The following is a 16,161-nucleotide window of genomic DNA, read 5'->3' on the forward strand; positions in this document are numbered from 1 at the left end:
AGCAGTTTTTGCCTAAATAACTAGCGGCTGGTTAAGAAGCTGAATACTGCCGGGTGGAATGGTTTAAAGGATGGGTTTGTACAGCTTCATTCAACTTGGATGCAAAAAGTGCTTTTAGAAGCACCCCCTTAATAACAGAACCTTTGGCTTGAACTCAATGAGCAACTTAGAACAGCTGATATATGATTGTTGGTGCAGTGGGTCATTTAGATTGATCAGTTACTATATATTTTTTTCCTTTTAGCCCAAATCCCAGTCCTGATCCCCTAAGACCCTCCCACCCTTCCCCATTCATAAAATAAAATAATGCAGATGCAGTAAAAAAAAAAAAAAAAATGACTACTGTAGTCACTTACACTCTTCCCAAACAGCTGATAACCCCAGTAGCTTGATATTCAGCATATATAATTCATTTACATGATATAGCACTCTGGATATGGCCCTAATCCAGTTTTAATTCATAGCTAGCATCTCTCTATTTCAACCACAGAAAAACTCCTACAGCCAGCAACCAACTACGGAACCTTCAGAAATTAAAGACCCACAATATTAAAATACACAGAACAAAATATCTGAGGTATAAGATAAAAAATGTAATTTTTTCCCTCTTTTTTTTTTTTTTTTTTTAAATCTTTAGGGCTGCTAAAATGATGCGTTACTGCATGTATTGCAACACCCAGGCCTCGGAAAGCTTCCTTTCTCCCCACACTGGAAGGTTTTAATGGTTTTGTCATTTAGTATGGAGCAAAGCGGTTGTATCCCCCTCGGTATATACTAGCCTGCAATGAAGAAAGAACGAGACCCACATCATCAGCATGGCTCCTAGTCTTGGCATCAGTCAGGGGTGCAAAAGCATTCTGAAACAAAGCAATTTGAGGGGTGTGTTTTTTACATTTTTCCTTTTGCAACACGTGCGTCATCAAAAAAGACTAATGTGAAAAATAGACACTCAAAAACAACCAAAATGGAGGCACCCTCTACCCGTCCCAGCTCATTCTTGGCCAGTCCTGACCTCCCCCAACAGCTCCTTCTAAAGAAAGGTCCCTGCAAGACCAAATGCGCTCGGCCAGTCCTGCTAGCGAGAAGGTCTCTGACGCAGGCTGGACAATGGAACAATTGGCCCCTTCTCTCTTGGTTTGTTTGTTTGATTCATTACTAGGACATTCTGTCAGGAAAAGCTCAGTCTACACTCAAGAGGCTGAATATAGACAGCTGATTGGATGCAGTAATTCAACTCTATTCCTCAAGTGGGCTAGGTGTTGAGGCAGAGTTGCTGAATGCAAAATCAGGATGAAAATTTAAATCAACTGCTTACTTGACTTGGCTCAACAACCTGGATGGAATTTGCTCTTGAGAGGGGAGTTTACAGATGAATTGCTTGATGTAATTGAGCTTGTACAAAATAATATGTTTCCAAATCATGGCTGAATTTCTATGACCAAGCTCCAGTGACTCGTCTGGCCATGGCTTTAGATGGCTATGAGGTGGCACTTAGCTATTTACTTTTTCTAGAAGTATTGGCGATTCAAATGAATGCCTATGGGGATTTATTTTTAGGATAAGGACTGATATTCTTGACCCCAAGCAGAAAACTGCATGCCAAAAGCTTTGTAATGATTGCATACGCTCTCACGTGATGGGCACGTCTTACTGTACTCAAGAGTTTTAGTGCATAGAAGTTTGAACAAGTACAGGCAAATTCACCCCACCCTCACCTCCCATTTTTGCCCTCCCCCCCACCCCTCCCAAAACAAAAACCCAGACCCCCCCCCCCAAAAAAAAACAAAAGACAACTCCCAAACCCAGCTGATTCCTTCTAATTCCTTATGTACTAGGCACACACACAAAGTGTGCCCCTCTCTCTATTTTCTTTCCTGGGCGACTATGACTTTAAACATGAATTGTAATAGGGGAGGAGAGGCAGTCAGATTCTCAGCTGCCTGACAGCAGAGGTCTGGAAGTGTGCAGCTTAGCTCCTCTGAAGTCTGTGCTGGGGCTGGAACCTTGGGGCTATGTGAATGAGCAGCAAGGGAGGGAAAAAAAAAAGAAAAAAAAAAGTTCTGCATTGACACTGCATTCTGTTAGTGATGGATTTAATTATCAAAATGACTAATTATTCCATTAAGGTAAGTGCTCTGCTAGGTGAGACTTGCAAAATTAGAAATATAATAACTTACATGCACTACATTGCCAAGAAATTAAGACATTTATCAAGTTTACCGGGAGGATTAATGTGGCATTTTAGCTGCTGTTAGCACAAGAGACAAATTCAATTAAGGGGAAGTGAGAGTACGTCAACCGTCAACCCGTAGTAAGGTCCCAGCTGGGGGAAGGGAAGGGAAGCAGGAAGAAATGAGGAAGAGGAGGGACTGGTACTCACCATGGCACCAACGCTGTAGGTGGGGGCTGGAGCAAGTGTGTGGTGGTAGGGGTCGGCAGCATAAACTCGTCCGTAACTGAAAGGAAAATGCAGGTGAAGATTAATCCATTATATGCTGTTACAGAGTCATGATAACAACCATAAAATACAAAAATACCAAGACAGTGCAGAGGGGCCCTACTCATTTTCAGAGAGAAGCCCGTCTGTGCCCAACACATTCTTCTGTCCATTTAACCTTGTGTGAGATAATATTCACTTTCCTCTCTCTCATTGAACCATTTCTACACAGGTCAATCACAGGGCTACTGCCGAGACTGAGGCAGGCAGAGGAAACAACTTGAAGGAGTGGTTTCAAGAAGCCCAGCACCCACAAAGGACATGTTACTCTCAAGAGAGACGGTCTTTTCTCCTAATTCAGCTGCTATCGATCAGGCGAGACAAGGTGGATCACAAAGGGTAAAGTGGCCTGGTCTGTGCAGTTAGGGGCCAACGTCTCAGAAGAGGAAAAAAACAGATGTACTGAAGAGGAGGATCCTTGAAGGGTGTGTAGGACCTTTCCGCACCACATGAGAATTAGTCTGATTTGATTTCGATACTATCACCCCAGATTGTCTACCTCATCAATCTCTGGTCAGGTTCTAGGAAGGGACACATTTCAGACAATGTTTCTTGATGATGCGATCTCATCTTTGAGTTTTTCTATACCTTTCTCCCACCCTCCTTCCTCTACTGCTACGCCTTCTAGCACAGGCTTTGGAATATAAACGAAGACGAGAAGGATGCCTACTGTGTGTCAGGAACTGAACACAGCAACAAATCAGAAATTAAGATTCAGAGAGTTTAGGTTATTTGCTCAAAGTCATAAAGCCAAACAGAGTCAGGACTGATCCTTTAGTTTCTCAGGGCAACCTGGATGCTCGTTCCAAGGTGTCAAGAACCCCTACTTGAATGACCTTCTAAGTATCTTCTTTGAGACAGTTTGAACGTTGGTCTTTTGGTAATGATCAAAGCTGAGGTGCAGGTTAAACTGGGTTAGGTTCCCTGGAAGCACAGTCTGAAATGGAGATTCTTGTGCACATGCCTTGTGGAGGAGTGCTTTCAAGAGGAGGACAGAGAGGTGAGCAGGTTGGAGCATGAGAAGAAAGACGTAAGGATGTGGTCTGGAGACCAGCTTCTACCTGATCCTGCAGAGTTGATCCTGCTTGGGGGCAAGTGCCTTGGTTTTTAATGCCCATGTAAGGTAAGCATCATCTGTGGGCCTCCTTAAGGAATGGAGGGTAACTTCTGAGTTAAAATGACTCTTGGGCAGTGGGTAGGTCTCCGAAGGAGGCAGCAGCTGTGTGCTATTACCAACCAACACAGCAGCTGGAGGATGCATGTACTGGCCACTAAACGGGATCTGTGCCAATTATCAACAGCTTGTGACTCTTGGACTTTGCTTTAAGGAATGAAGGAACAAGGTAGGAATAAACGTCTGTATTATCAACCTTAAGCTCACCTCTCAACTTTTAAAGTCTCATTTGCATTTATTGTTATTCCTTTCCTTTCCAATCTCTTCCCCATTTTCCTTCCAGTCATCTTTCTCACGGTAGGTGGATAAGAATGTACTGGATGGGTCTCATTTAGTTGCTCACATCATGGAGCCTGGGACAATGGGAAGAAGCTGGAGTGAAGGACCTTTAACTCTTAGGGTCTGAGTTAGACCCCAAATGAGAAAAAAAAATTTTTTTTGATTATACCAAATTCTCATTACAAATGTCTTACTCTTATTAAACACACCCTGCCTGTTTCAAAGGGCACTGAGCTCACATGAGGCTTTCTGCTTCAACACTGTGGTCTCCTCATCTTCCAAAGCAGTGACAAGAATGGATGTTTCTTTTCTGAGGTGATTCTCTCAGGGAAAGTAACGGTCAACCCCCTCTTGCTTTTCATTTTTTGGAACACCCTTGATTGATTTGGCTCAATCAGGTGACCTTCAGTCAACAATGCTCTCTGTCTCTGGGAGGAAGAATGGAGGTAAGTCCAAGACAGAAGGTGTGTTAAAACCAGAAGAAGGATGACATTTTTGAAGAAATCGTATATTCATGGAGGTCCCTCATGAAAGCTGGGCCTCTGCCCACGTAAGTAGAAGTAGATGTGAACAGGGGTCAAAGGACATGATATACGACTGACGCTGATTTTCATTTTGTGAGAAGATAGTCTGTCGTTGGTCTAGAGAAAAAAGAAACTGCTAATCGGATTATTTTAATGCACTTTCACCCAGGAAAGCTGGTTGTATGAACAGGACATAAAATGCAAAGATAAACTGAAAAGCCTTGCTCTGCCAAAGCATCATTTTGATGGGATTTCTTCAAGACAAGTGTGAAAATGCCCATTTAGAGAAATTAATTTTTTTTTGTTTTAATTTGGGGAATGGTTTTACTGTGGCAAAAATTTCCTCTTTTGGGGAGATAATGTATCCACAGTCTGAATGTTTTCAATGAGAAGAGAGCTCCCACCCTTGCCCTCCACATACTTTAATGGTAAATTCTTTTTTGACTATAACACTGGGCAGAGCTTCAACCTTTGTGGAAAACCCAAGGTAACAATTTGGCAGCATTCTCTTCCAATGCAGAAGAAAAATACAGCAGCACTGAACTATTCCTCGTAAATGAGCAGGCCCCTTTTCTCCTCAGGGTGACCTCTACCTTCAGAATCCGATGGTTTTATTATGATTAATAAATTTCATTTCCACAGAGGAAAAGGGACCATGTCAGCTCAAACTGAAAGCAAGGAGGCTTCTTTTCAAATGCTAATTTCTAAACACGCCCTTGTGTGACACTACAATTTAGACACAAGGTTATTAGGGAAGACGTGGACTTGAGCACTACTCTTGCAGCAGAAATACCAGGCACGTCAGCGACCTAATGTCCTCAGGGCTGGCTAAGCACAGCCCAAAGGAAAAATGGCAATTCCCAGGGACCTCAGTGGGAGTGATGGGAAAATGTCTTACAACCGCCATGTTATGACCATCCTGCACATATCCTCACCCTCCATGACACCCATCCCTGGCCAAAGTAGACAATGGTGCAATCAGGTCATGATGCTCTCTGTGTCCCCACAATGTATCCATCAAAAATTACAGAAGGAATCTTCCATGTGTCCACTTTACTCCCTTCATGTTACCACCACCTTAACCTAACCCATCAATGTTTCATCAGAAGCAAAGCCACAACAGCCTTAAATCTTGTCTCTGTGGTTCTACTCTTGCCTCTTCAAACCACAAGCCATTTATATCTATAGCTAACAAATCTACTTCTATCATATGCTATCCATCCATCAGCCATCTAGTTAAATATAAATCTAAAACACATCACTTCCCTGTTTAAAACCCTTCAATGGTTTATAAAGCCCAAATTTGCATGTGTTGCCCTGCCCTTCTTTCAATCCTGTCTTATCTTTTCCTATCCACCCCTTGCTCACTGTGCTCCAGGCACATGACTCCAGGCCTCATCACTGCTCCATGAACACACGCAAATTAATTCTCTTCTTACCGTCTTGGCACTTGCCCACCCTTCATGTAACATAGCAAGTCTATAATAATTTTGTTTACTTACCTCTCTGATTATTTACCACCCCCCCAGGAATGTCAGCCCCATGAAGGTTGCGTCAAGTCTATTTTGTTTGCCTTTTTGTCTCCAGCATGTGCCAAAGAACTGGCCACAGTGCAGGTGAACAAGGGGCCAAGCCAATGCCACTGCATGACTAAAGGCAGCAAGAGGGAGGAGTAAACAGGAGAGAAGTATTGTGTCAACAGCAAAGAGTCTTCCAGATAGGCTTTCTGAAGATACCAGGTCAGCTGCTCCCAAAGACATTCAAAACCCTTAAGACACTCAGAAGAAAAGTTTCTGGGGAGTCTGAAGATACAGAGTGTGTAATTTCACATCACCCCTGAGAGTTCACAGAACAGTGGCCAAGTTGCCATCAAGCTCATCAAAATCCTTCAGGGAAAAGCCAAACAAACAATGAAGTAAGAGATAACAGCTTTGGTGGTGACTTCACCACAGCTTGTAGCCATGCCATCATGAACCTACGTTTTTTTGACCTTAGCAACAAGTGAAAAGCAGGAAGCCACCCATGGTGCTAGGGAGAGGAGAAGGCATGAGACAAGAAAGCCCAAGGTCAAGTTCTGCCTTTGCAATGTCCTTACTCAAAGACTAGGCAAATGGTTCTCCCTGAGCCTCATTTTCCTGTTCATAAAATGGTATTGTTGGGTTTGAGGCCTGCCTACTTCACAGATGAAGTGCATGAAAAGAAACCAGGTACATTTTAAACCACTCTACAGATACAAGAGATTGTGATGCAGGGGATCAGAGTCCGAGTTTACCAAGCCAGGCTCTCTCTCCTGCCCAGATCTCGGGTCTGTAGAGGCAAGGGAAGGATTCTACTCTAATATGATCATGTGCAGCTCTAGCAATCAACCTACAGATACTTTTGGAGTTAAGCACTACCTAATTTAGGAGTTACAGAGGTAGTTAAAACTGCTGCATTTGGGCATAAGGTTATGTTGGAAAAAAACAAGTAACAATGCTGCCCACTGAATGGGGAACTCAAACTGTGTAGGTTGAAGTGCTTTGCCAATTCTATTCAGAGATGCAAATATTACTTATTATTAACATCTAAATCTCATTGAAACAAGGGGGATGCTAATGAAATACGATAGAGCTGTGCTGGTACCACACCAGCATTCTAAGAGTGAAGTGATTTTCTTACAGGGACATAGGAAGGACACTAATTAATTTCACTGCCTGTATTTTACTCTCTATCTCAGTTGAGAGCCTTTATACTCCTAGGACCTTTATTCTTCCTAGAGCATCACTTCTCCATGCCTTTGGTCCCAGAGACAGCTTGGGGAAACCCTGGGGAGCAGAAAGGTGAGTGAAGAACTCCCCCAGAGATGGAGTTCACAGTTGATGGACAGCCCAATTGCAGCAAGAAGGTGTGACAAAGAAGTGTTGCAAAGTATGCTTCCAAAAGAGTATGTATTCTGACCCCTGGGGTCTCTGCATCGCTGTTAGGGACTATAGTGTCCTCCTAATTATGTATCTAAGACATAGTCTACAAGGCATTAGGGAAAATGAACCCATGCAACACAGTATGCAAAGGGAGCACTACACCATGACCCTGTAGTTGTAACAGCCTGCCCTTTGGAGAGCAATGGTGTAGCTAAGGGATGTTCCTCTGCACTTTCCCGTGGAGGGTCAAGTGAGGTCTGGACCCTTGCATGGCTCACCCCAGTCTGGGCATCTGAGGCAACAGGTGAGAAGAAAGACAGAAGTTAACCTGCACAAGAAGACGGATCCCCACCTACCCAGATGTTCATCCTGCTTCATCACTCTGCTTTCTTGAGCTTTTCCAAATGAAAACCAAAGGGCTTTTTGAAGAAAGCCCTTTGGTTTTCATTGTTGCTGGTGTAATTCAATCAGTTGTTGTTTTCCTCCCATCCTGAGAGAAAGCATCTGGGATATGTGCTTCAGATCAGGCATTCTTTGCATTTGGGAAAATGCTCTGCTCTTGGCAATTCTCAGTGGCAAAAGGAGCCACACTCGTTATCAGTCAGGAAGAGGAAGAAAAAGACTGATGGAAGGCATGTGGGTTTTGGAATCCCTCAGCTCTGCTCCAGCTATGGTTCCTTCCCTGATCCAACTGCAAATCAATCCATTTTCAAAAATAGAGTCTTATGGGCATTTATACTTTCCAACTCACCCATCCCATACTCATCACTAAAAAAACATTCAGCAGAACACAGTAAGATCCCATGGTCCTACTGAAAGAGGTGAAAGACTGACAAATCCCTTAATGATTTTGGACTGCAGGATGTGCTAGGTCCCCTTGGCTTGTGGGGTTTCTGTTAGCTAAGGACGCAGACAAAATTCCTCATTTCAAAAGATGAAAGAATGCAACCTAGAGTAAGGCGGTCACAGAACGCCCTTCCAATTCCTTCCTGATTTAAGGTAAATGGGCTCTCACTTTCATGCATATAAACACGTACCATGCAAGCCTTCCTTTCTCAAATCATAGAACCCCACAACTTACAGGCTGTACAGTCTGGGCTGCCATAATGTGTACTGGTGTCAGAAGATATTAAGATACAAATGGTAATCATGGCCAAGATTTGGGGCAAATCTCCCAGGGTCATTCGTAGCAAGGACAGTGAGCTTATCTCTCTTCACTGCAAAGAGACAGGGAAAAACTGGTGCTAATCTCCACAGGAAGAAATACGAGGACTCCCAAGACCTCAGTCCACCATCTTGGATTGCCACAGGAGGGGAAAAATCTTGACCGTCTCAGGATGAGAATCACTTGAGTGTAATGGGAAACAATCTAGAGATAGATGGGTTAGAAGGGGATGTTCCTATTCATGGAGACTCCACTGAGGTCTGAGCTCTCACCGGCTCTGTTGGCCTCAGTGAACATGTTTGCTAGGGAAACACTCCTTTTTGACTACGATAACCTCTCTAGCTTTAGCCTAGACCATGACTTCCACATTTATAAACCATGGAGGGTGACCAAGCTTTATTCTAAAACGTCTCAAGATACATGAGAGAGGAACTTAACCAGTCCCACAACTCAAAATATCCAGAAAAATCACTTCAAATATAGCAAAACCTCCAAAAAAGGACATGAGTAGAAATGGAAGAAATTCTCCAAGTGAACAACACAGAGTTGTCTCAACTGGACTCTGACATTTCCAAATCCTGTTGCCGCTCACTTCCTTACCCTGGATTTGAAATGGTTACCTTCACTAATCACTTAAGTACAGTTTTCAGCCTCATGTTTTCTTTGCTCAGAACCAGTAAAGAAAGCATCTTATGGGCTCTCTAGCTTCTAAATGGGAAGCCACATGGTTTTCTCATCCAAACTGTGACACATCTGAACTGTGTCTACATAAGTATGCACATAAATCCAACACCTAGAACATCTGTGAGAAATAGATCATACCACCCATGGCAAATCAGATGGCATCACCCTTTCTGTACCCTGTCCATGCAATCAGAAACCTCTTCCAATTCTGAATCCCAACAGAACAGGTCTGAGATAGTAACCATGATTCTGGATTCATCAGAGCAGAGTAGCAGCCACTACGTGGGAGTGGAGAAGACACAGTAAATCCTGCTCTTGGCCAAAGACCCAGAGCCACACTCTCTTTAATGCCAAGCTCAAGGCCATCTTTCTCTTAAAAATGCTGTTTCACCTTCCTTGTGTCCTGACAGTTGCTCTACCAAAATCACTAAGAGTTTCCCATCATGCTTGGAAATCAACATGGTGCCCCAGATAGGGTTTAACCTACTGGGGGAACCACAAAGAGTAATCTCTGAAAGTTTATCTCCTCTCTGGGCCACTTCCTCCATCTGGGAATGGAAATAATGGTCCACATTGACTGTATAAGGCAATAGTGAGTTGAGATGAGGGTTACCAGTTAGTCAGCAACCAAATGGGTGTCAGTTATTGATGCTATCAAGATGGTTAGGATTACAGCTTTTGCCTTCTGTCTATTCCAGGTGGGGTCACAACACTTAAAGTCCATGGCGTCCATGTGTCAAAACTACCCCTGAAGTCAGCATCCAGAGGCCCCACACCCTATGTAAGCAGATCAAGGATTCTAAGAGGTTAACTAGCACGGCAAGAACAACTAGCATGCCCACGCACACACAATATACTCTCACTTGGAGGCAAAATGGAAACATAAAGTCAAGAAGCACTGCCAACATATAGATTATCTGTCACAATATTTTAATTCCAGGTGACTATCCCTCACTTCTAAGAGGCCAGTTCCTGGGGCACACAAACCCTTTCAATATTCATTTGAGCAAAATGAATGAAAATATAGCTCTGGAATGGTATTGGCCAATAAAAATATAATGAGCCAAAGATGAGCCATTTTAAGTTTTATAGTGGCCACATTTAAAAAGTGAAAAGAAACAGGTGCAGCTCATTTTTAGATGTTAATTAAAATATCACTTCAATGTGTAATCAACTTAAAGCTTATTAATGAAATATCTTACATAAGTTTTGTACTACGGTTTCCAAATCTAGTATGTATTTCATACTTACAGCTTATCTCTGTTTTGACCCACCACATTTCAAGGGCTGTAGTTATTGGCCACCATACTGCAAAACACAACTCTAGAAAAACCCATCCTATGTTTTCCTTACCATTGAGAGGGGAAAGGTTCCTGACTGATCAGTTCTATGGTTCCTAAAGTGTGATCTGAGGGCTCCTCTATTAGAATTACCTGGCAGAACTTGAAAGAATGCAGATTTTCAAGCTCTCTCTCCAGACCTATAAATCAGAATCTCTCGGGCAGAGGCATGGGAAGAGAAAAGGGATTCTGCATTTGTAATAAGGGTGATTTTCATGCAGTCTAACGTTTGATAATTGCTGTTCTTTTTTTTTTTTTTTAATTCAAATTCTGCACTGATATAGCAACTTCCTCAGTCAGGCCAATTCAGAGCTATCTGGTTATCTTTAATGTTTATAAGTAAACTGATAGAGACATTTTATTTTTATAGGGTATTGTTGTTGCCTGCAACAAGCTTTGAACTATGCCTAGTGCACAGCAAGCTCTCAATAAATGTTATAATTATTTTTACTAAGTTCCTGTGTTTATATGTTCCCCGAACACCCTGCACTCCCCTATTATAATACACATCACATTTTATTGGAAACAGACCAATTAACTACAAATCAATTTCCTGCATGACGACTTTGCTGAATAATCAAATAACCAAAATGTAGGAAAGACAATTAGATAAAGTTTGCTGAAGGATCAATTAGGGGAATGGCCAATTTGGAAACTTCTTCTCAATATTATCTGAAGCTGCGTGATGTGCACGTGTGTGTGTGTGCACGCCTGTGTGAGCCTGTGCATGCACAAGTTGGGCAGGGATAGAAGGAAGGAAGGAAGGGATGATGCCACCCCATGTGCCCATGCACTTGCTTCTAATTACTTAATATAGTACATAGCAGCCTGTTTACAGAGGATGGTTTTAATGGTGTTGGAAGATAACCATTTGGTCAAGGCTTTTTTGCAGACCTCCACCCTTACCTAGTGTCCAGTACTGACAAAGAACTGGGAGTGTATCCCCAGGTTGGCTTTCCATGCCTCTAAGATGGTACCTGGCCCAGTGGAGGAGGCAAGAGTTGCTACCAGATGGAGACCCAGCCTCCACCTGCACCCCATAACACACAAGCATTCACACAAACTCTCTTGGGCAGGGGGCAGCTGGGAGCCAGGATCTGGCATCCAAAACAACTAGTTCCAAGTTTCTGGTAGTTTTCAGGGAATGGATTATCCTGTTAGTTGACTCTTAGACACTGATTTTCAGCAAAAGAAAGATTTGGGGAGAAGTGACCTGGAACAGACATCTCCGGGAATACACAGAATGTTCCCTGACAAGGCAGCTGCTCCCTTCACTCTGTCCCTGCACCCAGACCAATCCCCTGTACATCAGACTACTCAACACACACCTGCTGATGAAGGGGATGGCCCAAGTCAAATAAACACCGAGCGGAGCAGCCATTTATAGAACCATCAAGTTCCCTTGAGCCCCCTCAACATGTTAACAACTATGTTCTCTCACAAATACTAGCTTTTTACGAGCAAGACAAGGCAGCTGAAAAACGTAGGAGAATTCCATCTGGAGGCAAAGGTCAATGTTCCAAGGTCAAAACACAAGAAATACGTGGGGGCAGTGTGGTCTAGTGGTAAGAACCTCATTATCAGAGGCATTCCATTGTGCTTTGTGACAGGTTACCAAAGTTCTCTGGGCCTGAGCAATTTTTTTTTCTTTTTTACCTCCAAAGTGAGGATGAGGGTGATCTCTACCTCACTGAGCTGGTGTAATAAATCATATGTTCATGTCTACACATGCACATACATGCACATGTAGGTATGTATCCATATAATTTATCATGCTTGCTAGCACACAGAATTTGCTCAACAAACAACAGGAAGTGATCATTACACCCTGGAGAATTCAGCAAAGTCCATTTGAGGCACAGCTACTGCAGGGATTGAGGGCTCACTCATCATCAGTAGTGACAAAAAGCCTTAGCGCCTTATGGAAATACCTGGCTCACCCTCGGAACAAGAGGAAGAGGGTGGACATTTAACGCAGACAATCTCATTGGCTTTTCATCTGCTGCCCTCTGCTACTTGTTCTCCTGTCAAAACGCAGCCCGAAGACTATCACTTTGGCTCTTCCTTCACCACGGTCCTAACCTAAGCCACTGTCACCCCTCCCTGGACTGCTGCAAAACACTCCCAACAGGCACCCTCTCTCCTCTTGCCATCCTGTAATCTGTTCCCCACAATGCAGTCTAACTCACCATTTAAACATCAAGGCAGATCACAGGTGACCCTTCAGTGCCTTCCTACCGCACTTAAATCTTGAACGGTTTTGTCTGATTCTCCTGAGCCCTGTTTGTCTTCCTGATTTTATCTCCAAAGCTCTTACTTGTCCTTATGCTGCACATCTTGCTGGGCCTGGCCACCTCGGGCATGTCTCACCCACATGGCCCTGGTACATGCTGCCCATTCAGCCTGAAATGCTTACCGTTCCACAGTTACGTTCCTGGCTGCACCCTCACTAGATTCAGGTCCCCGGTCAAATGTCACCCTCTCAGATCTTCTGTGATCACTGAACCTAAGGTAGCAGTTCATCCTATTTTCGGTCCACCCCTCTGCTCTTTGATTCATTAGAGCTGTTGTAGAACTTAACTTACATGCAAGAATATTCCGTGCCTATCCATCTACATGTTGGGGGTGTGGTCTCCACTAGAAAGGGGGCAAGGAGGCTCTTTGAAGGAAGGGCTCCTCTTGGCTTATTTAATGCTATGTCCCGAGGGCTCATAACAGTTGCTGATACACAGTGATGACTCAATACATATTAATTAACTGAAATGAATTTCCAGCTGCTCGGCCAAAATAAGTAACTTGCTTTTCGACCTCCATTCTTGGGCAAGACCCATATTCTACTTCTACTACAATCACTAGCCGGTCCTGGGAAAGTCCCTTTTGCAATCTCTTACAGGATCTGACTCTTGAAAGGGTCTCATTGCTATAGAATGAGAAGCTGAGCGTCCAAGGTGGGGAGGCACTGTATGCTGAGGGTTCAGCACTGTTGTCAAAAGGCCAGTCGCCAGTGTCACCCACATGGGTACTTATCTTTCAGGAGCAACCAAACCAAAACAATGAACACCATTGCTGGAGACACTGAGTAAGAAAATAAATGTAAATACAGTCTCACAAACCACACATGCTAATGAGAAACGTTTCTTCTACGTGGCTAGCCGAAGCAGAACACTGAGTAAGAAAATAAATGTAAATACAGTCTCACAAACCACACATGCTAATGAGAAACGTTTCTTCTATGTGGCTAGCCGAAGCAGAACCAACATTTTGGCATCCTCTCCAAATGACCCAAGTAACAAACCGTCACGTTTCCTTTGGAAACAGGAAGAAACAACCCTTCAGTGCTGCCAGTACCACCTGGCAATTTTCACCTCACCATCTCTACCCCGAGCCAGAGACAAACCCGGTCAGCTCTGCCCTGAGAGGCAGCTGTGCAAGAATAACACATCTTTATAAGAATTTCAGTTATAAAATCCACCAGGCCCTCAAAACTGAGGTTTTAAGCATCTTGTTGATTTCTTTCTTCATCTAAAAGGAGAGAAACTGGCTTGTGTCAAACGCTGAAATCCAGTAGATACCGGGATTCAAGAGACCTGCCCTTTGGAGTGTTCTGCATGTGGGGATGGTTTTGTTGATTAGAATGGGGATGCCCTGGGTTCTCCCAGCATGGGGGAGGGGGCACATGAGGAGCTCCCCTCGGGGTCTTCATTGAAACCATGAGTACACAACCTTTGTAACCGACCGGTTCTGTTTTTCCATATTCACTTTATGAGGAGGGAGGACTGGCTAGGAGATAATTTGACATTTGATTGATACGGGTGTCTCCTTTTTCATGCTTGGTTCAGAATTCAGACTTCAAATGGGACCTTATGAAGCATGCAACATATTATTAATACGGCCATCAAAGCAACAGGGATATCTCTCTCAATTTGAAATCTGATCAATAGCAATTCATTAAGAATTTACTGAAGAGCCATCCTAAATCAGATAAGGTAAGGTGAACACACTCGGTCTACCAGGCAAACTTTCATTATCTGCCGCCTCTTTCAGCAATAGTGTATGTGGACCACTTGCTTACAAGGCAGGGTTTGTTAAGGCACGGGACGAAATCGATATCTACCTCTGAGGCTGTAACTTTGCAGTGTGTGATCTGTGATGTCAAAATATAACCTGAGACACACCGGAACATGCATGCATTTTAACAGGATATGTAGAGGCTGTGGAAGACAGCCTCTCCACACATGACATCTGTTAGCAGCTTAAACCAACATCCCTTCCCCACCCCCAGTCAGCTACCCCTCCGGACGCATGCTCCCTTTTCAAGGTTTTGAACATGTGAAATGTCTCTTGCATCCCAGGAACATTCCCCACCACGTCCAGCTACACAAGTATCCCACCCCCCCTTCTACTATTAAGTATTAGTGATGCGTTAGGGATGTCACCACCGCTCGCGGGGGGAAACAGATGTTGGAGGGTAGGGGTCGAGGAAGGAAAATAGAAGAGCCTTTATCCAAGGGGTTTGATAGAAATGGAGTAAGCTGTCACTTTAAAATATGAACATGCATACCTCATGAACTCCCAGGTTAAGACTTTCCGCCATTAAAAATATTGACACGGACTCTTATCAATGAAAGAAGCCTTGCCTTTTAGGACAGACGGGGCTAGGGACATGCTCCTAGCAATCTGCCCTTCCATTAATTTAGTTTCTTCTCACCAAAGACTGTAAGTAGGGAGGGAAGTGTTAGCAAGCAAGCTTGCATTTACTGCTCCATCGATAAAATGTGATTGGAGCAGATGAATGTCTATTTGCAAGGCTCTATTTAATGTAGGCTTTGAAGGTCACGTCATACTCAACTACATGTTAATAAGCTGTACAGTCCTCCCTTGTTGGCTAGAAGCCACATATTGGGAAGATCTCCTAGTAATTGTTTTGGTCGTAGTTTAGGCTTAAAAGCAAACGAAACCAAACAAAAAACAAAACAAAACAAAACAAAGAATCTGTTAGCACTCACCTATCTTGACATTTAATCAAGTAATTCCAAGCTAATGAAAATCCAAACATAACTCTTCTGAACCACATCAAAGCAGAAAGGTGTGATTTTGATGGACACATCATGCAACTGTGCGATTTCCATTTGCCAATGCCCTGATTTCAAAAGCAGAAGACTTTGTCTCTCTAAATCCTGCTACTTGTAATAGGTTTTACAAGAAAGGAGACAGGGGATCTTTGATTCATAGAGTGAAGATCCCCTTCTTATGAGATGGAGATAATTGTATTCCCCAATGCCTCTAGCTATATGGAGTCAGTCTTTTAGGGTCTATGATATATAACCAGTCATTCAATACAGATCAGTATAATTCACATACACATCTGTGTGAACCCAGACAAAATATGTCAAAAAACATACAAGTCACACATGTGCATCCCTAGACTCCCCTTTCAGCGTTTTAACATAAGTGTTTATACCGTAAGATTGCATTGTGGCTTCATCCAACACAGTCTTACTTTTCTAGATCATGTACTATTAAAACTGGAAATAAAGTACCCAAGTTAGCAAAACGCCTAGTGTCTTTTTAGACAACAGAGGCTCAAGGCTTCAGCTA

At 43.2% G+C, this 16,161-nt stretch overlaps 1 protein-coding gene across 18 annotated transcripts in view; it reads right to left on the reverse strand.

The window, feature by feature from the left end:
* Positions 1-325: 325 nt before the first annotated feature.
* The window catches only part of RBFOX1 (RNA binding fox-1 homolog 1), a 1,461,670-nt gene continuing 1,445,834 nt past the window's right edge, over positions 326-16,161 (reverse strand). For 14 of the 18 annotated variants that reach the window (XM_042921406.1, XM_042921400.1, XM_042921398.1 and 11 more), the window contains 2 exons: positions 2,381-2,456; positions 326-857 (listed from right to left, as the gene is read on the reverse strand). In XM_042921406.1, coding sequence (XP_042777340.1) covers positions 735-857; positions 2,381-2,456 — 199 coding nt within the window. In that variant the 3' untranslated portion in view covers positions 326-734. The remainder of the gene's footprint in view (positions 858-2,380; positions 2,457-16,161) is intronic. The other 4 variants (XM_042921408.1, XM_042921394.1, XM_042921395.1 and 1 more) reach the window with 2 other exon arrangements.

Source organism: Panthera leo, chromosome E3 (assembly GCF_018350215.1).
Source record: "Panthera leo isolate Ple1 chromosome E3, P.leo_Ple1_pat1.1, whole genome shotgun sequence".
NCBI classification, from domain to species: domain Eukaryota; kingdom Metazoa; phylum Chordata; class Mammalia; order Carnivora; family Felidae; genus Panthera; species Panthera leo.